At 51.7% G+C, this 24296-nt stretch overlaps 1 protein-coding gene across 2 annotated transcripts in view; it reads left to right on the plus strand.

Annotated features, from left to right (window-relative positions):
- LOC120948117 (titin) overlaps window positions 1-24296 on the plus strand; it is a 158474-nt gene that overhangs the window by 23136 nt on the left and 111042 nt on the right. For both annotated transcript variants that reach the window (XM_049607064.1, XM_049607065.1), the window contains exons 10-16: window positions 12648-12812; window positions 12894-13658; window positions 15755-15946; window positions 16012-17566; window positions 19067-19227; window positions 21127-22978; window positions 23789-24168. In XM_049607064.1, coding sequence (XP_049463021.1) covers window positions 12648-12812; window positions 12894-13658; window positions 15755-15946; window positions 16012-17566; window positions 19067-19227; window positions 21127-22978; window positions 23789-24168 — 5070 coding nt within the window. The remainder of the gene's footprint in view (window positions 1-12647; window positions 12813-12893; window positions 13659-15754; window positions 15947-16011; window positions 17567-19066; window positions 19228-21126; window positions 22979-23788; window positions 24169-24296) is intronic.

Raw genomic sequence — 24296 nt, forward strand, 5'->3', positions numbered from 1 at the left:
ATAGTTATCTATCTATCTCGTCATGCTGTATCATATGGAGAAAACCATTTCCTCCAAAGAATGTGGATTGGTGGTTTCGTTGAATTTTTATATTTTTTTCCGGTGAACACAGCGCAAACACGCGCGCACATTCCAAATGCATTTGCGGAAAACTCCCGTCGTACAGGATTGTCGCCCAGATGTGTGGCGATAAATTTTCCATTTTCCTTTTCTTCTTGAACCTTTCTTCTGTCGAACGCGTTTGACACGAGTTGGCTCGCTTCTCGGCGTATGGCGTATTGCGCGCGTAGGCCGCGCAGAACAGCAGATGCGTAAACAAAGTAAGCCTAGCAACCGGAGGGTGTTTTGTATTATTTGTTATTAATGGGAGAAGATATTCGCCCGACCACCGCCCAATCACCCCCAGCTACCGCCAGCACGAAACCCGACTCAAGATCAATCTTCATTTTTCCATTTTCAAACACCGGGAAGTCGCTGCCGACCGCTTCTGGTGCGTGTGCTGCGCGAATGTTTTTGCTAATTTTCTTCCCACCTCCACATTTGCCATGTATTTTCCATAGCGGACGGCGTTTTTTTATGATCTACAGTGTTTCGTGGGAGAAGAAGGTTTGAAAATTCGCACAAAAAAATGGAATACGCATAACTGGTGTTCGGCTTGGTTGTTGCCTGCCGGGGTTTTCGGCGTTGATGGAGATGGTTCGCTAAGAACATTTGCTAATTGCTTTATCACACTGTTGCTTTAACGGTTCTTGCAGGTGGGGGATTTTCATAAATCCATAGAACCATAAATTTCCTCTACCTTCAGAGAATCTGCACACGCGCTCGCGGGGAGGGAAAGAAACTGGAATCTCAAGAGCATCTTGCTGCTATTTTTTCTCCAACAACTCCCCAAACGATGCTGATGTCACGCTACAGCTACACCGTATGTGCTGGTTGGTTGGTGGTTGGTTTTGCGATCGACTTTTTCCGAAAATAAAATCACCTCAAAGTCCCGGTTCCATGTCCCCACGGTACGACACAGCCCACAAAACCTGGGGTGGTCGGCCGCCTGTTTATTGCCCGCTGCACGTCTGCTTGAAGACGGCGATCGAAAAGCAGAACGATCGTGTCCATCGTCACAGTTCCAGTGCCAAAACATGGTGCAGAAAATGTTGCTTTATGTCCGCACAATACATTGTACCACCTAAGTTGTACCAATTGTACAAACCGGTGGAGTAACATAAACAGAGATCGTCGTAAATTGCAAACGGGAATAAAGTCATACTGTCCTTTCGGTTTGGTGCTGCAGCTTGAACACAATAAAAACACGCGTAAAGCGTAAAGGAAAGGAAATGGGGTTAGTTTTCAAATCCCACAAAACCCCTGCGAAACCCGAATTTAGTGTCCCCAGTTCTGCCCGGTTTAGAAAAAGGGGTTGAAATTAGATCCACAGACGCCGCGTGACCAGGCCTTTGGACGCACTAAATGTGTTTATTTTGTGTTCCGAGCGGACGGAACTAAACAAAAACAAATCCAATTTGACAGTACCATTGCGGTCTGGCCAGAAATTCACTCCGGCAGAAGGGAAATTTTCGTTGTACCATGCCAGTACCTCCGGACGATCGACAGTTGATCGATGGCAAACGCCTACATTCACCTCGACGTTGTTGAAACGTTCCTTCACCTCCTCCTACACCGTGTTCTGGTAATTCCGGGTGCCACTTTCGGGGAAGGAAGTGCAGTTTTCCATGTCCCAAATTCATGATCACGCTGACGGCTGATCGACCAGCGCCAATAGCCGTAACGGGGCAGCGAGAGCAGAGCAGCCGCAGTGCGCGCATTCTTCTGTGCTCCAATAGTTTTCGGGGCACGAAGGGGCGGCTGCTGGGCGGTTTTTCGTCGGGCTTGTGCTCAATCCCGGACTCGATCGTACGCAAGCCTCACTGGACTCATAATTATGACCGAGAGTAGTAGTACCGAGTATGTACCGTTTTTCTTGCTTCCCAACTCCCAAGTTCGTGGCGTGCAACGGGTTTCCAATGCTCGTTCGGAACGAATTGCAATTTGGAAGCCGAATTTACGGAGGAGGCGGGATGTAAATTCTGCTGGAAGCAAGTGTGTTGGCCGCGTGGATTTGTATCTTGTTTCGGAAGCGTAAGCCCCACGAAAAGCGATGCGCTCGGGTTTAATTGATCATCGATCGTTGTTTGTTATTTTAAGCCTGCTCAATAGGTCAATCGTTGTGCAATGGCTTTAAATGGTTCGTTCGTTTCGGAGAGTGGGCAATGCTACTACTGCTTGGTGCAAATGCGGACAAGACCTGGTTGGTTGGTTGGTTGGTTGGTTGGTTTGGTTATCATCCCGTTGCTAATAGAATGTCAATTAACGCTTCTTTTGCCAGACTTTTATTTAATAAACGCAACGCAGTGTTGGTGATGTTGATGGTGTTTGCGTGCCCCAATACATAAATATGGCAGCCGTTTGGCAGCAAAAGTACATCGTCGTTGTGCGCTAGGTTCCGGTCATTCCCGGCGCGGTGTTGCACCAGGGGTATAAATAATCGACACGGCAAGACCCAGGGCACAATATGCGTGTAGCTCATAAATAATGCCGCGATGTACGACGGCCCCAGGGCAAACATGGCATGACAGGAGGGAAACGAAGAAGTAAACGAGCTACAACAACAATACTCAGGGTTCATTTGCGCACCGGCGTGTCTTGCACACATGAATTGCGCATTAATTCACACCACCCGCGACCATTCGTCGTCGTCGTCGTCGTCGTCACCCTGGACGCAGACTTGGAGGATGGCATCTCGTTAAGTCCACCGTCCACACCGATCGGTCGTGTTAGTCACCTCACCTAGGCTCCTATCTGACACTTCAGGCTTCCAACAACAGGCCCTACGAAAACATTCGATCCGGGAAGGGAAAAGAACTCCAAACTCCGCCGAATGTAACTAGGAAAAAATGGATTTTTGCATGTACATTCTTCGAACAAGAGATATATGGAAATGATGATACATCGATCGACTACGAAATGCTACTGCAATCGATCGAAGCAGTGTCGTCTTGCTGCAAGAGAGTGTCCATTAATCAAGAGTCTCTTTTCGGACCGAAAGCATGAAAGCCTGAGTCACATCGAGCCACAGATGGCGTGCATCTGACGCATCGGATCTGACATTTGAACTGAGCGCACGCTGAACCATTGACTGAGATTCCAATAAAACCGCGTGTGTGTGTGTGTGTGTGTTTATAAACAAGCGTCGTCGGTTATCGGAACTTCGAACCTGTTTCCTTCGAGCCCTTTCACTCTACCGTGTGCGCGATTGTGTGTTAGTAGAGGCGACCGAGTTTACTGGTGGTGTTGGAGGTGGTTTTCATGCTTGAGACGCCTTGACATGATACCTGAGATCGCTTGGGATGCGGACAACTTCTCCCACCCTACCATCGTGTGCATATTCATTCATGCCCTCACCACAACACGCCGAGGTGCGACCGAGGTCGTGGTTTTTTGGGTTTTTTGTTTGTTTGCCTTCCCCCAATGGCGTTTGGCCATATTTGGCGCGGCAATTTCATGTGCACAGCGGCTCCAGCTGGCTTTAGCGGGAGGCCAATTCGTGTGTCTGTGTGAGGAAGGCTGATCTTGAGCCTCCAAGTGGTGTGTGTTTGTGCGCTTGAAACTGTATGCAAAGCGTTGATTGTGAAGGTTCACGCTGGACCAACTGTCCCAGTTTTTCTGGAGCGTGCTGCCCTAAGTGTGGCCTCGCGTACATTGATTTAATGCCGGAGTGTTGTTTGTTTTAAGCGGCAACGTATTTAAAAACCCGTTTGGAGTTGCTTCTGGAGATCCAAAAGTCACTTTGCGATATGCTCCAAAATGAAGAAAACACTTGTGAGCGCGTGCATGCATTCGGTGGACCATTTCTTTGTAGATCAACACAAAATCCTCACACGCAAAATGACGTCATGATGGTGGTGGTGCCTTTCGCTCGAATGTTGCAATGTTCTAAAATTAATCTTTGCTTCTCCGTCGGTTGCTCATACACACACACGAGAGGTCGAGCGGCCTGTTACTGATCGGAAGCAGATTCAAGCTGGGGAATTGTTGTTAATGCTTACATATGTGGCGTACAGCCGTATGTAAAGCGGGTCGGAAAACAGGAAAAGGGCAACAGTTTGTTGGGACGCCCGCGAGAGCCAAATGGAAGTACTCGTAATGAATTATGGGCGAGAGGCGAGAGCATCAGAAAAATTATAGGACATTGCTACCGTCTGTGGTTGCATTTTCTTCTTCCATCTCCTTCTTCATTGATCTCCTCCCTCCTGGCTCCCCCCCAGAAATAAAAACAGATGGAGCTCGTGAGCAACACGAAACGAACACAAAAAGCCACAAACCTTCCCTATTTCACAACATTTTAGCATAGGAAAACAATTCTCGCCTCGGGCAGCGTGTGTTTTAGTAGTACCGAAAGCGAAAAAACATATGCCGGCCGCGGTTGCTTCGTGTGCCGTTTCTTACTTTTAATGCTCACGCTCTCCCTGCTCACCGCTCCCCGCCGCAAAACAAAACGTGCAGCTGTTGACGGACGAAAAAAACAGCGCCACAACTTGATGGATTTGGCGTGAAGCACCGTGAACTGACCCCGCCATCACGAATCATCAACCGTGTTGCTTTCGTCGCCACCAAACAGTCTCCTCGGGAGAGATCGGGAGATCGGGCGCCTGTGCTTCAACGCAAAACCTGCTTTGGGCGCGCTTTTGGCAAGTCTGACGACCCGGGCGCCTTCAAATCATAATCAATGCACACAGCGCCTTTGCCGATCTTTCTATGGTGTCGCTGCCTTGTTTGGAGTGATATTTTGCTGCCGGTTTTCCAATCAGCACACGGAGGATCACGCGATCCTCCATCGGAGTGAAATGTTGCTTGAGCAGAAGGGTAAAATTATTTCCAAACCAATGACGCTATCTCATCATCACGGCGATGGTGTTACATCATCGATGGGAAAAATCGGTCCCACTCGTCTAAACCCCAAACACAGTGATTGCAATCAGCGCCTTGTTGCACAGGGCGCTTCACAAGGGTCCGTGCGACCTTGCCCTATTAAAGCTGCAATACCCCACACAGTGAGATCATCTTGAAGTGAAAACATCGAACTCTTGTAAAAGAAGGGAGAAAAGTAAAAAAAACACTAGAATTTCATTTCCAATGCTGGAAAATGCCTAACTGCACCCTCCGAGAAGGGTATGTGGTTGCTTCATGTTTGTAATTTTTCATCATCATTCGTCTCCTCCTCCGTTCCCTTTGCTGCACCATCATAATGCGAACCATACGGAGCGTAAAAATAAACTTCATTCTTCCGATCCACCAGCTTCACTACTTTCTTCTCTATTGGGGAGAGCGAGAGAAAAGAGAGAGCGAGTGTCATTCCGATAGAGCATCTCTCGCTCAGCATAAGAATGACGTCCCGCGCATCGGTTGGATTAGCTTCTCGAGTGATCTCGTGCTGATGCTCTCGCCTCCCTCCGTTACAAGATCCGTTCCTTCGGTGCCCTTTCCCATTTGTTGCTTCATTTAGTGGATATAATTTTAATTCATCTCGCACACTGCAAACACTGATCGGATGTACGTGAAAACCGGTCGCTAGAGTACGCAACGCGGCAGGAACCACGGTTTAACGGGTTTAATTGGGAAAATCAAGGGTAGGGAGATGCCAAGGGATCACGCCCAAGGGTGGTATTTGACTCGCGCGAGACAATCACGCGCGCACAGGCAAGCCAATGCAAACCGCCGGGAGAATTCTTGCCCTGACTTTTCGCACCATGCCAGCGAGAGATTCCTTGGGTGGCGTTGGTTGGTATTCGGCAAACAACTCTAAATCCGTTGCTTTTTTCTCTCGCAGTGAATTTCACAAGCGCGACCTTTTCCTGCGGGTTCGGGGCATTTGATCCACCTCGGGGAGGTGTCCTGACCTTCTCAACGAGGCTCCGATAGCTCGGAGCAGCGTTCACCTAAAGAGGGAGCTTTCCATTAATCCCGTACAGGCCGTTTACCCCATTAATACCTATCCGGAATGTAATCGGGGCAATAAATATGTCCGTATGTGTCCATTTCTTTCACCCTCGGAAGAACGGCAAAAGAAGGCAAGAAATGGTACAAGATTCCAGATAATTTTGCACTCTGTGATACACATCCCGAGAGAGAGAGAGAGGGAGGAGATTTTATGGAGTTGGTTTCATTAAACGAAGCGATCTTGCTGCTGCTGCTGCTGCTCGGATGTCCTTTCCCTTCGCTGCATCGATCGTCGGGTGCTGATCGCGCGGAAGAAATTATTTTAGGAACGATGTTTTCCTGAACTCCAATTACAGTTCTGCTGAAGATTAATCTTCTTTCACCGGAACCAAACGACCATGTAAAAGAGATCACGAAACACGGGCAAAATTGAACGAGCAATTGATTCGTTAACGAGATGGTTCAATTATAAAAGCTTCACCGGCTGGCTAAATGCTTCGAAATCAAAATCCTCCTTCGCACAGCAAAGCCGCTGGACTGCTTTGTAATTGCGCAATTTAGTCTCACTTTTTCTTGTTTTGACTCCATGTATGGCTGTGCACGTGTGTGTGTGTGTATTTATTTGTTTCGAGGTCGATGGTCTGGAAACATATTTTGTTGCTAAAGACGGCACCCAACAGGCATAGACACAGGGTAACGGCAAAGACATTACGATGGAGCTTGGGCGCAAAATAAAAGCAGCAAAACCTGCAAAGCAAACAGCGTCTTGTCCATGCCCCATTACACCTTATCAAACTGGCCCGCTGGCCAGTGGGGTTCCGCCGGAGTTCCACCGGTTTGGATAGCGGGATCAACCGTGACCGTGGGCCGCCGCTGGGCGCTGGGCGATCAAACGTGCAATCGAACGGAGGTTGAAGAGGGAGTTCGCAGCAGAAGACGCACCGAAGAAATACCGTTTCGAGTTTGAAATGAAAACAGAACCGAGTGCCGGACGTGGTTTGCATAATTCCTCCACAAGCGCGGCATTTTGTGGCGTTGGGCGATGGGAATTTGTATTTTGTCTCGCGATTCGGCGAGATTGATTGAGCAGCGTCTTGGGTGGGTGCGATCCGCCTTTGATCGTTGTGTGATGATACGATGGATTGTATGTTTAGAAAGTGAGCAGAAGGAGGGACGATAAAAGACTTTCAATTGTGACGTACCAAAAGGGGAGTATTGTTTGTGTGTATCTTTTCATCGAAACATGCATTCTATACACAGCCTCTTCCCACAGACCCTTTTCCCGACAGCATCGACATCCAGCGTGGTGTTTAGAAAGGAAGTTTGGTGCAAAGCAATCGATGAAGAATGCTACGGAAGAAGAGTGATGAGCGTTCTGTGGCTGACTTATCTTTCTCTTCTTTGTGAATGAACGGCCACGGTGCATTACGCGGTGAAAGGGTGAAGGGTTGAAAGGCCGATAATTACAAACATATGCAGTTGTTGCCCCGTTTGCCCGTGTGTGTGGGGTTTGTTGTTGTTAAGCTGATGTTGTTGTTTAAACCGGAGACACATGGAGATCATTCCGAGCGGTAGATTAGTTAAGGTAGCTTTTCTCGCTCTTCTTTCTCTCCACTGTACGTCTTGGGTGTTGTACGACATTTTCTTATGACTTTTCGGTACTATTAAACCATGCATAACGACCATCAACGACGACGACAAGCATGTTTTACGAGATCATAACCTTCGACGAGCCATGGAAGGTAAGCCTTCCTGTCGCCTGCGTGGAGAAAACGATCACAACAACCGTTCCCCCTTCGGAGCTGGCTTTCACAACTCAGGCACACTTTCTTTCACAAATCTCCCCCCCCCCCCCCAATCACCCGCTTCATTCACTTGAGCATAGAAACATTTGTGTCAAATTATTGGTCACCGTTTTTTGAGTTTGAAGCTCGTATTAGCTTGTGCCCTGATTGAGCGTGACCGTCGTTCCGGAACGGAAAAGAGTCGCACAGCAAGTCTCCGAGCCGGGCTCTGCTCCGGGGACGTGGCGGGAAATCGACCGGTGCGAATCGGTGAAATGGAACCTCGCAAAATTGATCGACGAGAGAAGGGACAATAGAGAGAAAGAGAGAGAGACAAATCAGACGATCGAAATAGGGGATGCCCAAATCGCCAGTCTTCCTTTTCCTTCTGGACATAGGGAGCTTGGCAGGGTCCCTGAGGTCATCCAAAACATGACCAATTAATTTTGCTCCACCTTTCGCCAGCTAACAATTTTGAATTTTTGAATGTTTAAGTTATGAATGCCAGTAGGACACTTACTGAAGGAAAAATGTCATTGCGCCCTAGCTCCAGGGTGACTGAATCGGTTTAGGCTTCTCACCTTCTCACCGATCGGATGTTCTTGGCGTTCTGTTCAGGTGCTCCGCAATACGATCCGCCCAGAGAGCGATCATGTGTCAGTGTGGCCCATCTCCCCCCACTAACGCTGCAAGTGACAAACAAATTGCTGCCAAACGCAACGGAGCAACCTTATCCGAGGGGACATCCGCTCTACGGGCGCCTCGGCCAAACACACACACGCAGGGCTGGTGTGGTCAAGAAGATGTGTGTCGTAGGAGATCCGCAGGGGAGATCTAATCCGGGATCCGATTACACGCTTGCAGCCGGTTGGATGTCGTTTGCGAAAACTGCAACTAGCCTCCCCCCTTTTCAAATGAGCGTTTTTGCGCGTCAAAATGCCTCACGTTTCTGCGTGTCGTTGCGTAACAGCGTCACCCACCACCTTCATGGCATGGGTTGCTTTGCCTGCCCAATGTCAAGCAGCAACAGCAGCAGCAGCATTCCGGAGGCAATGCAACAGCAGCAGGCTATGCATTCATTAATTAACCTTTTTTGCGGAGGAAGAACGCCAAACCGACGTCAATCACACATCACGGGAACTTGGCCATCGCCTCATTGATGGTCAGGGACAGGTTAATTGATATGAATATTATCCAACAGCTCCCACTCACTTCACGGCTATCTTCTCTTATCTTTGCAGAGTGGAGAAAAACTGTACATAAAGGTGGCGGATCTGCTGCCAAAGTTCACATTTCTTGGACCCAGCTTGGATGATGCCCTGAAGCTTCAGAATGAACACGATGAATTGTTGCGGCAAATACAGGTACGTGACGAAGCACCCTTTGATCAATCCTTTTTCTAATCATTCTCTATCTTTTTCAACCCTTTTAGAACATGCCAACGCCACTGGAAGAGTTCTATAGAAAGATACAGGAAAAGATTGCATCGAACGAAAGGCCCAACCCAACGCTGATCGAGGAGATGGCCGCCTCACTCAATGCCGTCTGGCACGACATCAAGCAGATGCTGGCCGAACGGCGCGACATCGTCCTGCTGAACGTAGCCTTCTTCGAGCGGTTGGGCGAAGCGTACGGGAAAATGTCCTCGCTCGAGGTCGCCTGCAACGACACGATGATCCCGATCGAAATCGACGCGGTGCGAGAGTTCCTCGATTCGTTCCGAGATCTGCGCGGCGACATGCTGGCGGCTGTTGCGGCCACCCTCAAGGCCGGCCAGCAGATGCTGGACCGGTTGCGTGTCCTTTCCGAGATCGGGACGCTCGATTCCCGCCCCAACCACATCAAGCTGGATGCGGTACAGGCGATCGGGCAGGTCGAGTCCTGGCTGGAGGATCTTTCCAACCGCCGTAATCAGCTCGAACAAGCGTGGATCTCACGCAAAACCCAGCTCGAACAGTGTCTCACGCTGGCGATACTTGCGAAGCAGCTGGACGAGATCGAACAGTGCCTGGCGCGTGTGCGCGGCCAAACGCTCAGCTCGTTCACACTGGGCGAGTCGGCGGAACAAGCCGCCGAGCTGCTAGAAACGTACCAAAACCTCAAACCGGAAGCGGCCCTGCTGCGAGACAAATCGCTCAAGATAACCAAAACGACCGAGGAGTTGCTTACGAGTGGATGCTTTGCCGGCGACGAGGCCTGCGCCAAGGCGTACGCGGTGCTGAGCGCTTGCTCGGAGCATCTGGAAGAGATCGATCAGCGGGAGTCGCTGCTGGGGCAGTCGCGTGATTTCTTCACCCGAGCGGCGGCCGTTCTGAAGCGGCTGGATCAGCTCGAGCAGCAGGTCGCCGGGACGCCGTTGCGACCTGCGTCACCGAACGATCTGCCGGCGCACCAGAAGCTGCTGCAGGACATTCGGGAAACGATCGGGGAAGTGCTGCAGATGGGCTACTCGCTGGTGGATGATGTGGGCCGCACCAAGCCGGAGGTTGCGGGCGTCCAGGCGATGATTGAGCGGATCGAGCAGAGGAAGTTACACTTTGAGCGCTACTGCAATGAGGAGAGTGAGCGCAATGTCCGCACGGCGCAGGCACTGAACGAGTTCCTGGAGCGGTATGGTCAACTGTTTGCGTGGTTGGAAGAGGCACGCGAGCAAAGGTTGGTGCGTGGCGATGCGATACATCGGATGGGCGAGAGCCTGCCCGAGGCCAAAGACTGTCTGCTGCTTCATCATCAGCTGCTGAATGATCTTGAGGTGAGTTCAAACGCTAACGGACAAGTTGCATACAAGCTGCAAGATGCATGCAACTGATTGCAAGCGAACGATGCAATCGATGTTTGAAAATCTGAAGATCGTTGATTTTGAGACGATTTCATAACTAGATCTGTTGCTAGATATCATCTGAGAGAGTTTTCAACGTATTCTTCTATTCCCGTTTATACTGAGAGCCATCTTGAGTGTTTCACTGCCCAGATGTTTCATTTAATTTATGGGTGTTTGTCTCACAATCGGAAGTAGAATTGCCAACCGGGCACCGCTTTATGACACTATCAATCATCATGAAACAGATGTTTTCTCATTTTGGATTACAAATTATACGACTTTTCCGTGAATTTTCCTCCGCACAACAACAAACGCACCAAACAGCTTGACAACTGTTCATTAATCCTGACGTACCTGTACCGACGCGCTTCCCTCTCCTTCCAGATCAAAGGCAACGCTATTAATAACCTGCTCGTCCGGCTGACGCCCAGCCTGGAGCATCTTGCCGACGAGCAGCGCGATGACGTGCAGCGGCAGATCGACCTCATCCGTCAGCACTGGATCGCGCTGAAGAACTGCGTCATCGAGCGGGTCGACCTGCTGAAGCTGTACATCCGCTTCCACCAGGAGGCGGAAACGTTGCGCAACCAGTTCGATGCGCACGCGATCCAGTTCGCCACGTTCAAGGACAACCCGGCGGACCACGGGCTCATCCTGGCCGCGATCGCCAACATCCGCCAGACGCTGGAGAGCCTGCGCCCGCTCGGTGGCCAGTGTCTCGATCAGCTGCACCAGGTAGGAAGGGTTCATTGCGGTGCTCGATCACACACCCCAAAAAGTCCACACCTGTCACTAAAGGGGTGGAAAAATAATGACGACAAAACGTTACTAAATAACGTTTGCACGAGGTTGGACCATTGCCAACTTTACTGCTTGTGTGTTTTGTGTGGACGTTTCGTGGTTTGGTGGAGGAATGCTTGGAGAAGTTTGCCGTTTCTAGTGAGCATAGATGTGCATGTGTTTGTGTGTGTGTGTGAGTGTGTGTGGTTTTGGACGGTCATGGTGGTCGAGCGGTTTTAACGGATGACTGCCGTTGAATAATGAGCCGCGGGCGCGGCCAAAGCTCGTGGAAAATATCACGGACCGAGAACCGAGTTAGTAAAAATAAATTAAATGCTTTCCTTCTCATCGGCCCCGATGGTGCGCTGTGGTGTGCGCATACAGATAGAGAGGGAGAGCTGTCGAGGGGTAGGGTAAGAGCGGTGTGAGTGTGTGTGTTTTTGCTTCTTTGCATGCAGTTTGGCGCTTTTCGCGCTTGTAATTTGATCGCCTTTAAACGTAGGGAAAGGGGGGATGGTGTTAGGAGGATAGTTTCATGTTTCGGGAACTGCTAGTACATACAAAATCTCGTGTATCTGCGTGGCGAATGTGTTTTTTTTTCTTTCTTTCTTGGCACGAACTTTGCCATTAGATTCTGGGCAGGAAAAGCCGAGTGCTAAACGATCTGTCCCTGTCGGGTGCAGCGATATCAATTAACTCTCGAGCGAGCTCGAACGGTTCGAAAATTCCGTAAATTAATATTAATTTAGCGCTCGATCGGTGTCGCGGAAATACCAGGCCAACCTAATTAGTGTCAGTCCCCGACCAGCGATGATACCCTTATCAAATATTAATGAAAATCGATGATCCTCACATTTCCGCAGATCATTGTTGCGCTGCTCGGGGGTCCGTCGATTTGGTCCAGAAATGTGTGCCCCGAACACTCTGTTTCCGTTTGCCGGAACGGTCTGTACGTGTGTGCTTGTGATGGTTTCCTTCTGCGAACTGTTTCGCACTACTATCGGCCACCATTTGCTCGACGGTCTATCATTCCGGCCGGTCGTCATTGGCCACCCGCGCAAACACACACTATTTTTCCAACACGGCCGCCGTAACACACGCTCGAGCATGAGAGAAAGCGAATATAATATTTCGTTTATTCCCGACCGTTTTGTTGTGCCTTTCCCACTCACGCTCCATCACACACACACACCCACTGCGCTCGGTGCGGTTACACTAACGGTTTATCTCTTTCTCTCTCTCTCCCTCGCGCGCGCACGATCTCCGCATAGATCGGGGACGCATACTTGCAGAAAACTCGCGCAGCGCAGTGCGTCGAGCGGACACTCGCCGAATTTGCCGACCGCCAGTCGGCCGTCAGTAATGAGTGGGAAAGCTGGAACAGTCGACGACGCACGGAGACAACACTGAAGCAAATCATGGCTGCCAACATGGAGGTAAGGTTTTCTGCTGGTGTGAAGACAATTCCTTGCCATGTGTCTGGATGCATTCTTCCTTCTTCACTTGCCTTCCGATAGACATTGGCCGTAGCATCCAAGCTGGAGGAGCAGCTGTATCCGCTCTTCAGCACCGCCCTGGACAATCCAGCCGATCTGATCGAGTTTATCGGCCGCAAACGTACCCAGCTGCAGCAGGATGTGCAGGCCGCTGAAGCCGATCTGACCCAGCGCTTCGACACGATCGCACAGCTGGAGGCGGCCGGTGCCGACCCCGGCACGGAACAGGACATGGTGGCGGTGAAGAACAACCTGAACTCGATCAAGACGAAGCTCCACACGCTCGGGGCCGACTTTGGCGAGCTGTCGGACGCGACCGAACACTTCCTGCGCTCGATCCTGCAGTGCCGGGACAGCATCCGGGAGTACTTCGGCACCAAGCAAACCGTGACCGGTCCGGGCAGTGTGGAAGCGATCGCGGAGGGCTACGAGCAGTTCAAGCAGGCCACGATGGAGTACTTCCGCGGGTTGCTGCAGCAGAGCGAGCAGATCATCGAGCGGGTGAAGGCGCTGGAACCGCCCGGAGCCCGCGAGCTCGACACGGACAAGATCATCACGCTGCTGGAGAACCTGCGGACGTACTTCGAGTCGCAGACCGAGTCGGAGAACTGTGAGCTGAAGAAGCAGCACAGTGTGCTGGCGTTCGATCGTGAGCTGGGGGAGGTGCGGGCTGCGATTCGGGCGGAGGCTGAGCGGTTGGAGCGAACCCGTGGACAGTACGGGGAGAGTGTGGCCGAGGCTCAGTCCGTCCGGGTTGCTTTCGAGGAGCGGGCAACAATACTGCAGGTGAGTGAGTGAGTGAGTGAAGGTGTTGGAAGATCATCAAATAGCTCGTGTGGCGTAACAGCGACTCTTATTTATCATTCGCATCAAGTTGGTGCAAGATCGTTCAAGAGCAAGGCCGAGCGACGATTAATCGTTCAAATTCATGTTTCGCCACGCTCTTAGGCGCCATCTTCGTTCGCCCACTGTGTTTGATCTCTGCAAGCCGCAAATACACATTTGAATTGCGCTCCTGCTGACACTAATTGCCAGCAGTGTGAGCCAAAAAGGGGAGAACGATGAAGGGAGGAAAAATAAGACCAACGGCTGTAGTTCGTCGCCGTGTTTTCTTCTTCTTCATCTTCTCCAACCAAGAAGTTTTTATGTTTTTGATTTTTCCATCAGTGTTGTGTGTGGAATCAAAGCAAAGAAAACAAACGTTCGTTTTCCCGCTGTTGCTTCGGAGTGTTTGCGACGGCGGCCTACCATTTTGGATGTCATAAATTGTTGTTTTTTTCTCTCCTTCTCCTCCCACCTTCCCGCATATGTGTGTGTGGGTGTGAATAAACGGCCACGCGCGCGATTGTGTGTAGGGGTTAGAAATAGATGGCGCGCTGCAGGGTCTCACGTCCGATGAAGGATGTCGTCCCGATCAACGCACAGCTGTTGATTGGGCCAATTATTGATGGGCACACCCGGTGCTGGGAGGGGATTTTTTTTTTTGCTCTGTCACTGGTCCTATGTGTGTGGCGTACGGGAGGCCTATTTTTAATATCACGACAGCAGAGTAGATATAATTCCCGATGAAGCAATCGATAGCTCGCGGGTGAATAGGCCGAGCGAAACCAAACAAAACGGTCCGCTAAAGATAGCACCCACAAATAAAGTGAACATGATCGGGCGGGGATATTTGGCGCTTATTTAAACACACACACACACACCCACACGTGCGCAAGAGATGATGCAAAATGTTTGGTCTATAGTGCGCCGGTTCGGCAAGGACACACACTGCACATGCAATAATAATTGTTGCTGCGGTGCGCATTGCGCAAAGGTTTGTTTTTGTTTCGTTGCGCGGGACTGAGGGTGAGGTTGCATCTTGGGTCAAAGTACAAAACATGCATGGGGAGCTGTTTACAATAGCCAGACCTGTGTCTTTCATCATAGTTTAGGGAAGCAATCTTAGGAGCTATCCCTTTGCGTACTGTAGCCGAACATTTGTTGGCACTTAGGGCGTCCAATATTGGAAGCTTGGAGCAACCAGAGACCAGAGTTTGATGGGAAACTCCCCTAACCAATCTTCTCTACCGGCGTTGATGGAGAAACGTTGTATTATTTAGACACACATCGGCGCAGCACAACGGCGCACGACAAACACATATCCAACATTGTTTTGGTTTTCAGGCTTCAAAATTAAATCCAACGCTCCCGCCACAGACATTCAATCGAAAATTCATCAACAACTGAGATGCGGTGCAACACGAACGCACCACGATGACGATGTGTGTGTGTGTGTGTGTGTCTGTTCCACTGTGTATATCCCGTGAGCTATGTAAATATTTATAGAATCGAAAGATTTGTTTGTTCTGGGACGACCCACGGCTTCTAAGCCATCGGGGCCTGGGTGGAACATGCGCCGAACGTTCTGCTGGGGTGGGAAGAAAGAGGGAGCGTGACCGTCCGATCTGTGAATGACGAATGAGTCGTCTCGGAGTTCGCGCCCCGGGTCCGGCCCCGAGTGGCACTCATTTCTCTGTCACTAACAATTAGCGATCGGCGCACCTGTTGCCGGTTCCACGTGCGCTGCTGCCCATCGCTGCGTCGCGTGATCATGCGTGACATTTAATTACACTACGCCTACCTTTTTTTTGCGTGGAAGGTGGAAGTCACGAGAGCAACGAGTGGGAGGAAATTGGCAAAACACTTGCCAACATACGTAGAGAGGACATTTTGATGATCGTTAATCACTTCAAAGTGATCGCAGGGATGATGTATCGGTTTGCGCCGCGTGTTGCATCGTTTCTTGGCGAAAGGGACGAACATCTTCTGAAGTAGGCCTTCCGTTTAGCGTCGAATGTAATATTTCTTTCCTTTCTGTACTTTCTGCCCCAATGCAACAGGATCTTGAGCGTCGTATCGATGCATTTATTAGCTCTGGAACGGAGCTCGTACGCCAGTACCCCGAGACAAGCCCTTACATCGAATCGGAAACGCACAAGATACGCAACGAGTGGACGGACTTGCTGCGCAAGCTCGAGGAGCACCGCCAGCTTCACACCATTGCGATCGAGTACTTCGAGCTGATCACCATTGTAAGTCGCTATTTCACAACTTCTTGAAAGCATGGCATTAATTCGAGACTTGTGTTCTTTTCCAGATTGAAGAACATTATCGCACCCTGAACGCGGAACTGATCAACGCCAACAACAAGCTCACCATACTGAACAACGCCGACGTGGCGAACGATCTGGTCGCGCAGGTCGACAACACGATCCGCACGCACGAGACGAGCCAGCTGGACGCGTTGAAGAAGATCGCCAACCTATCGACCCAGCTGTACGGCTGCGACAAGACTGTCACCCTGTACACGGAAAACACGAAGCTCTTCCAAACGTTCTACAAAATCAAGACGGAGGTGTACGAGCGCTCGAAGGAGCTCGGCGAGGAGCAGGCCCGTCGGGAAGAGCAGCAGCGACAGGAGCAGCTGAAGCGCGAACAAGAAGAGCAGCAGCGACAGGAGCAGTTGAAGCGCGAACAGGAGGAACTGCAACGCTTGGCACAGCTACAGCGGGAACAGGAACAGGAGCAGCAACGTTTGGAGCAAATGCAACGGGAACAGGAACAGGAGCAGGAGCGATTGGCACAGCTCCAACGGGAGCAGGAACAAGAACAGCAACGTTTGGAGCAACTCAAAAGAGAGCAGGAGGAAGAGCAGCTGCGACTGGAGCAGTTGAAACGCGAACAGGAACAGGAACAGCAGCGCCTGGAGCAGTTGAAGCAGGAACAGGAGCAAGAACAACTGCGCCTGGAGCAGTTGAAGCGAGAACAAGAGCGAGAACAAGAGCAGCTCCAGCGCGAGAAGGAGCTGGCAATGCAACAGCAACAAGAAGCAACCATTGTAGAGGATGTCCAAATCACCACGACAACGTCGCACGCTGGTTTGCCCCACCAGCAGCAATCGTTTGACGTGCAGACGATCGACGAGGAACAGTACCTGCAGGAGCCGCAAGTGCCTTTGGTCATCCAAACGGTCGAGGAGCAGGTGCACGAGCAGATCCACGAAGTCGTTACCACCACGTCGACACTGTCCACCGCCCAACCGGAAGCGAGTCTGCGTTTCATGCAACCGCTGTCCGATGTGTGCGTCCAGGAGGGTCAGCGCGTCCGGCTGCAGTGTGTAGTGGCCGGTGTTCCCGACCCAATGATCGAGTGGTACAAGAACGGCATCAGTGTGCAGGGCAATCCGGACTATCGCACCAGCTTCGATCCGGCCAGTGGCGTGTGTACGCTCATGATCGACGAAACGGTCACCGCTGACAGTGCGGACATTCTGTGCCGTGCCGCAAACGAGGCCGGAATTGCCGACACCACGGCTCGACTGCTGGTGACGGAAGCGCCGCCACCACCGCCCAAACCGGCCGGAACGGCACCGACGTTCACGATGCGCCTGCTCGACGGTGGCGTTGCCCAGGAGGGCCAACCGTTCCAGTACGATTGTGTGGTAACAGGCCAGCCGACACCGACCGTGCACTGGTACAAGGGCGAGCAGTGCGTGGACGGTTCGCCCGACTATCGGCAGTCGTACGAGCCGGCTTCGGGCGTTGCGTCCCTGCGCATCGAGCAGGTCTATCTAGAGGACCAGACGCACTACACCTGCCGGGCGGTGAACGATTGCGGCTCGGACGAAACGAGTGCGTTCCTCACGGTCAAGCGTAAGTATCGATTTAAGGGCGAAGGGGGGTCCGATTGACTCACCGATCGGGGCGCAATCGTGGACCATTTCGTGCTCGGTGGCTGACAACAACAACTTGGTTGCAGCAGTTGACGGTGCGTGAACATGTGCTTCGCTTCGATCAAGCGTTGTATCGGAACAGTGCGCAAGAAAGATTCACCAAGTACGTGCGTGTGTGTGTGTGTATGTGTGTCAAGTGTACCGTTACCTCGGCATTGCATTGTTTTTTTCATGGTTGCGATTGGTAGTGCAAAAAAGCGCGATTTTCTTTTTTGGCAATGGAGACGCCTGGTTGCTTGTACAAATGACCATGGAACTCCATTAAGTGAACTCACTTTGGATCAGTTTACGTAAATAACATTCGATTGACTGTTTCTAGCAGCAAGCTTATACTGAAAAGATCTTCAAAGCGTACTTATTAGCCGGAAATGGGCCCCTGTAAGCAGGATGAAGTCACTCCAATTCAAGTGACTAAGAAGCAGTGTCTCAAAGAGTGAAGTAGCGTGGAGCACTTTCGGAGGTTTCAGTTCATCCACTTAAACTCTAAATCCATCGCAAGCCCCACAAACGGAGCGTCTGTACCACCCGCCTCGTTAGCGAGATGCTCTCCGTCACACGAATTACACGCATCGCCGCTAATGCGTGCGTTAATCTTTTGCAATAATTCTCTGCACTCAATTGAAGAAGACAGATGGAGCTAAATGGGTGGAAAGTGGTAGCGCTAGTTTGTACCTCGTTTGAGCTTGCGTCCGGCACACACACACACGCACACGCCCAAACTCAATCCTCTCGGTTTCATTTAAGATTACACGCTCGATCACATTCCTATCTGGCTAGATGCTGCTGCTGCTGCGGTTGCTTGGGAACGTTCGCCGCGTGCGCTCTTTCGGCTGCACTTTGGTCGCAGTAGGCGCGCTACATTGTTGCCACGATTGGCACGATGCATGATGCACCCAGTGAACGGTGATTGTTTGCCTTGTTTCCCTTGGGCAGGGAATATGATTTTCAATTCGATAACGCGAAGACATCGCGCTGTTGGAGTGAGTGTAAAATGGTTGAGATTTGTTGTTTTCCCTCCATCCCCACCCGGTAGAAAGGGGATTCTTTGTACCGAATTCTAAGCACCACAGACAGAAGGTACGCGAACACACTTGGAGCTATTTTTGAAGGACCTGAGAAAGTGAGCGCGCCCGTTTGCCCGTTGTATTTTCCGATAGACACCGCACCGTACGGCTAAAAAACAGACAGGCACCATTTTCCTTTGCTTTGTAGGTGTTGGTGTTCAGTAGAGGGGGAGGAGGCAGGAGGCGTTAAACATAGACAGCACAGCAAAATACGAGTATACCATACACTCGGCCGCACGATCAGCTGCTCGCACCTGTTGGCACCTAAGCCTCAGAAGTTTGAAATGTCGATGTCGGTGGTGCGATCGTTCGTTCTTCTGCTTCTACTGCTTAATCCCACTTACTTTCTCCCACAGCGCTGGAGCCGACCGAGTTTCCCAACTTCCCGGAACCGCTGTCCAACGTGATGGCCCGGGTCGGCCAGAAGATACGGCTGGAGGCGAAGGTGAGCGGTACGCCGCAGCCGGAGCTTATGTGGACGCACGACGGCAAGCACTTCACCAACCGCGAGGTTAAAGTAAGTATCCGAAACCGAGGCACCGGGGGGGTTCGGGAGGGATCATTAAATGTCAAAATAAATCTGTTTCTTTAGGTGCATTTGGGGGTTGGGGAGCGATTTGAGGATTTCCAACGGGCGCATAATACCTTTTTTTATTTGTTGAGCTGTAGACATTACATACAATCACACACACACGGCAAACATATGGAATGGAAAACCATATAAATGCATTTTTAATGACATACACACACATACTCACAAATTCGGACACCATAACACGAATCTTTGCCGCAATTAAGTCATCCAGCGGGACACCACATCGTTGCGGGTTGTCAAATGAATTAGCGCATTCGCGACACATTTCCCGCGCGTTTGCAAGTTTCCACTACGAGTCCCTTTTTCCCCGTCTTGCCCCACTGCCGGAGTGTGTCCCCTGCGTGTGTGTGCGTTTTCCTTCGTTTGTGTGGAACTCCAAGCTGTACATATCGCATTAATTTCTAGCTCTAAGTGTTCCTTCGCTGACACTTTGCTCCCTTGATTTGCCTGCTCGTCCCTTGTGATGTGATTTTCCACAATTTTTCACCCCAAAAGCCCCCCTGTAGATGTAATGATTTGTATTTATTGCAGACGTTGTCTTTGGGTAATGGGGACTTAAGGTAACTCATTACTCCAACGTGTTGTTGTTCAGCGCCAAGTACTTCAGCTCGTCGGGTTCAGTTATCGTTATTTACTCCAACGATATGTTCCAATTCTGTAGAGTTTAATTATAATAGTTAAAAATAGAAACAATTTTCCCTCTCGGTCTAGCCGCGAAGGTGCCGGACCGGACAGTCGTGCGCGTTTGTGTGCGTGCGTGTATGTGTTGCGCATGCTCCGTGGTACCCCCGAAGTGCAGACGAGATATGCACGGTGACAAACTGTCGTAAGGGGCGGGAAGAAAATCCACCAACACAGTCAGACGTATGGCCGTATATTATGACACCGACTGATGTGGTGCCGCCGTGGTGTTTGCTGTGCGCAGCCGTTACGCGATCGTTTCCAGAAGGAGCTGCACGAACGGTTTGTTTTTGTGTACTTTTTTTGCTGTGCGTGAAGGCAACACACACACCTGATCGATAAAAGCAGATCTTTCGTGCGATCAGTTATTTGTGCTGATTGCTTGGAATGATTCTCCTCCACGCGGCTGCAGGAGGTGGTACTTTGAACTTGCAAGTCCTTGATTTTGTTTTCTTCCTCCCCCTTTGCAAAATACGCGGCCCACCTTTTGTCGTAAATTTTCCACCAATGAAAATTATGACGAACATAAAAACGCATTCTCGCTCGGCGTGAAGCTGTAATTGAGCGCAGCAGCAGGAGGATGAGACGGAGGTTGAAAAACGAGACCGAGCCGGATCGGTTGAATGAACCGCCGTCTCCGTCCAGGCCCGTCCAGGCATTGGAGCACACACGAAAACAAGTGTCCACGAATGGGTGGAGAGAAAAACGTGAAAAACGGTTTGAAAATACCATCATCCGTCCTTTTCTCTTGTCGCTCACGTTCCCCGGTGCAGTGTGACTGCAGCTATGCGGGGGTCGGGAAAATCACCTCCAAGGGGAGATTTTTCTTTTTCCGATGTGTTGAGACACATAAATCTGTGTTTGTATATAAAAGCATGTTTGCGCGTGTGTGTGGCCATAGCGATCGTTGAAATGGGGAAGGAAAACAGCGACCACCAACGAGACGACGACAGACGACGTGTGTGTGTGTTGACTACTACTACACTGACACTAGTTGCCTATCACTACTACCACTACTACTACCACCTACCAACACTGTCGCAACACGCCCGAAGTAGTCCCGAGGCCCCCTTGAGTGGGGGGTCGCACGCAACCGCCCGCGAGAGTTCGCGACTGAATGTGTCCCGTTCTTCATTTTAGTTCTACTACGAAAACGGCCGAGCGCAATTGGTCATAGACGAGGCATTCCTGAAGGATGCTGGTGTCTACACGCTGACCGCCAAGAATATCGCCGGTGAACAGTGCTGCTCGTGTAATGTGGTGGTGAAGGGTCGGCTGCCGAACGAAACCAGCGACTCGGAACTAGCAAGCGATATGGAGCCAGTGAAGCCCGCGGTCCAGCTGCCGCTGCGCGATGTGTCGGTGTTCGAGGGCAAACCGGTCCGGCTGGACTGTGTGATTGTGGGCCAGCCGGAGCCGGAAGTGATCTGGTATCATGGCGAGCGGCCCGTGAAGGAATCGAACGACTTTCAGCTGCTCTTCCAGGGCGACCGCTGCTCGCTCGTGATCCGCGAGGCGTTCCTCGAGGATGCGGGCGAGTACCGGGTAGTGGCTATTAATAGCGCGGGCGAGGCGTCGAGCCAGTGTGCGGTGCTGGTGACACCGCTCAATACGGCCGAGCCGGCGGTCCGGCAGCCGGTCGAGCGGGTGCTGCCGGCGGTCGGTGCTCCGCCGCGCTTCGAGCGTCTGCTGAGCGACATTCTCGCGGACGAGGGCGAGCGGGTGCAGTTTGAGTGTGCGGTCAGTGGTGATCCGCGCCCGTCGATCCGCTGGTACGTGAACAACCGCGAGATCCCGACCGATGTGGCCGTGTCGCCGCGCGTCCACTGTGTCGTGCGGGACGATGGCGTGGTGAAGCTGATCATTGAGCGCGCCCTGCCCGACGACAAGGGCGTGTACACGGTGAAGGCCGCCAACGCGTCCGGCGAGGCAAAGTGCTTCTCCAACCTGATCGTGAAGACGATCAACGCGCCCGAGTTCGAGACGGTGCCGGCCTTCCTCACCGAGAGCCTGGTGTGTCCGACGTTCCGCGAGCTGTTTGCCGATCGCGTGGTGCGCCAGCACGAGCCGACGAAGTTCGAGTGCATTGTGATTGGCAAGCCGCAGCCGAAGATACGCTGGTTCTTCAACGATCAGCCCGTGCAGGGGCATGACTTCCTGGTGTCGACCAGCGGCGATCGACAGGTGCTGACCATCCCCGAGGTACGCCCGGAGCTGACGGGCAAGATCACGTGTTACGCCGAGAACGAGGCCGGCAATGCGCAGTGTGTCGCGATCGTGCAGCTGCTCGAGCAGCTCGGCTCGGTTGGACCGGCCCCGATGGCCACCCTGCCGGCGGCTACAACCGAATCCATGCAGCAGATCGATACGACCGGTTCGTCCTGCGTGACGCTGCAGAAGCACGTCACGACCAGCTCGACGACGAGCTCCTCCTTCTCCTCCTCATCGATGGTCCAGCAGAACGGAGTCGCCCAGTCGCACGCGGAGGTGCACGCCGAGTCGGCGAAGCTGGACCGTTCCTTCCACCAGGTGGGCGATCAGCCGGCGCAGGTTGCCGAAGCGGCCGAACATCAGCGCTACGACAAGGTGAACGATCTGCCCGCGACTGTCCAGCACGAGGCGTCTTCGTACGTCGGGGTGGCGCCGAGCCACGAGACGATCATTGCCAACTCGGGCCAGATCAGCACGGGCAAGCCGGCGCGGCGCAACATGGCGCCACGGTTTGTGACGCCGTTCAATGGGAAGATCGTCGACCAGGGCGCTGACGTTATCATCGAGGGAATTGTGGACGGTTATCCAACGCCGGACGTGCGCGTGACGAAGAATGACGTGGAGCTGCAGCCGGATGGGGAGCGCGTCAAGGTGTCCTACTCGCTAAACAAGATCGTGGTCGAGCTGAGGAATGTGTCGCCGGCCGATGCGGGCCGATACACGGCGACGGCTTCGAATGCGGCCGGTGCTTCGACCAGCACTGCCGATTTGGTCGTTAAAAGTAAGCTTTGCCTTGTTCCGTTTGGCTTTCAAAGTACTAGAGCAGCTGATGAGGCTCCTGTTGTTCTGAATTCCTATTCTGATGTCTTTGAGATTACCTCCAAAGAGCTCCTCCAAATAGAAGGAACCTAGGATATTCAATCCAATTCCAAAATTGAGTACAGATCATCAACACAGAAAGCTTATCGGGCTCTGTTTGCGCTCAAACCGCGCAAAACGTTCTCAACTGATAGGTGTTCTGAATTCTGAAGATATCAGAAGGTCTTTGATGTCACTTCCAAAGAACTCTTTATAATATGATGTCCTTTGGAAATTCAAATCAACTTGTAAATTGGGTTAACCTCACCAAATCATGAAGCTTATCAGGCGCTTCTGTTTGCTCTCAAACAGCGAAAAAATGTCTTCAGTTGTCAGGATTCCTGTTGTTTCTAAATCCTTTCTGATGTCTTTGAAGTCATCTGTGGTCTTCAAAGAACTCTTCATAATTGGACCTTTGGGCCAAAATTCTTTCTGATGTCTTCGATGTCATCTGTTACCTTCAAAGAATTCCTCGTAATACAAGGACCTTTGAATACTCAAATCTTTCCAAAATTAAGCTCAGAACACCAACACAGGAACCTTATCAGGCGCCTCCGTTAAGCTCTCTAGTAGTGCAAAAAGTCCTCCATTTGCCCTATTCTCATCACATGTTTCCCGTGTTTTTCTTTGGTTCCATGTGCTTCTTCCCATTTCCTGTGTCCTGTATCTTGCCTGTTCCCCCACCCCCTGTGGTGTACATTTCGCGCTCTACCCCTCGAACCCCCGCCATCAGAGTCCATCTTTCCGCCAGTGTTTGGCAGGCGGCTGCAGGCCCAAACCGTGCGCAACGGCGACCGGGTCGTGCTGGACGTGGAAGTGTCCGGCACGCCCGAACCGTCCGTCGCCTGGTTCAAGGACGGGCGGCCGGTGCAGGAAGCGTTCGCTCCCGGCAGCTACGCCCTGCAGCAGGTCGGGCCCTGCTTCAAGCTGATCTTCGAGCAGGTGTCGCTGAACGGTACGGGCACGTACATGGTGCTGGCGACGAACGCGGGCGGCGAGGCGCAAAGCACGGCCGACATTGCCGTGCTGCAGTGTGAAAGTGCGGCCCAGCCGGCGCCCCAGCCCGCGCCCCAGAAGCATGTCTCGTTCGTGGACATGGTACAGCAGCAGCAGGTAAATAAGAGACGCACGCGCCTGTGTGTGAGAGTTTTCTCTGTGTGTGCTTTCTAGTGCAGTAGTAGCGTGTGCGTGTGTGAGCTTTGCTTTAGATCACGGTATCCTGAAGGATCGTACCTTCGCCT

The sequence above is a fragment of the Anopheles coluzzii genome, chromosome 2 (genome assembly GCF_943734685.1).
Source record: "Anopheles coluzzii chromosome 2, AcolN3, whole genome shotgun sequence".
NCBI lineage: Eukaryota > Metazoa > Arthropoda > Insecta > Diptera > Culicidae > Anopheles > Anopheles coluzzii.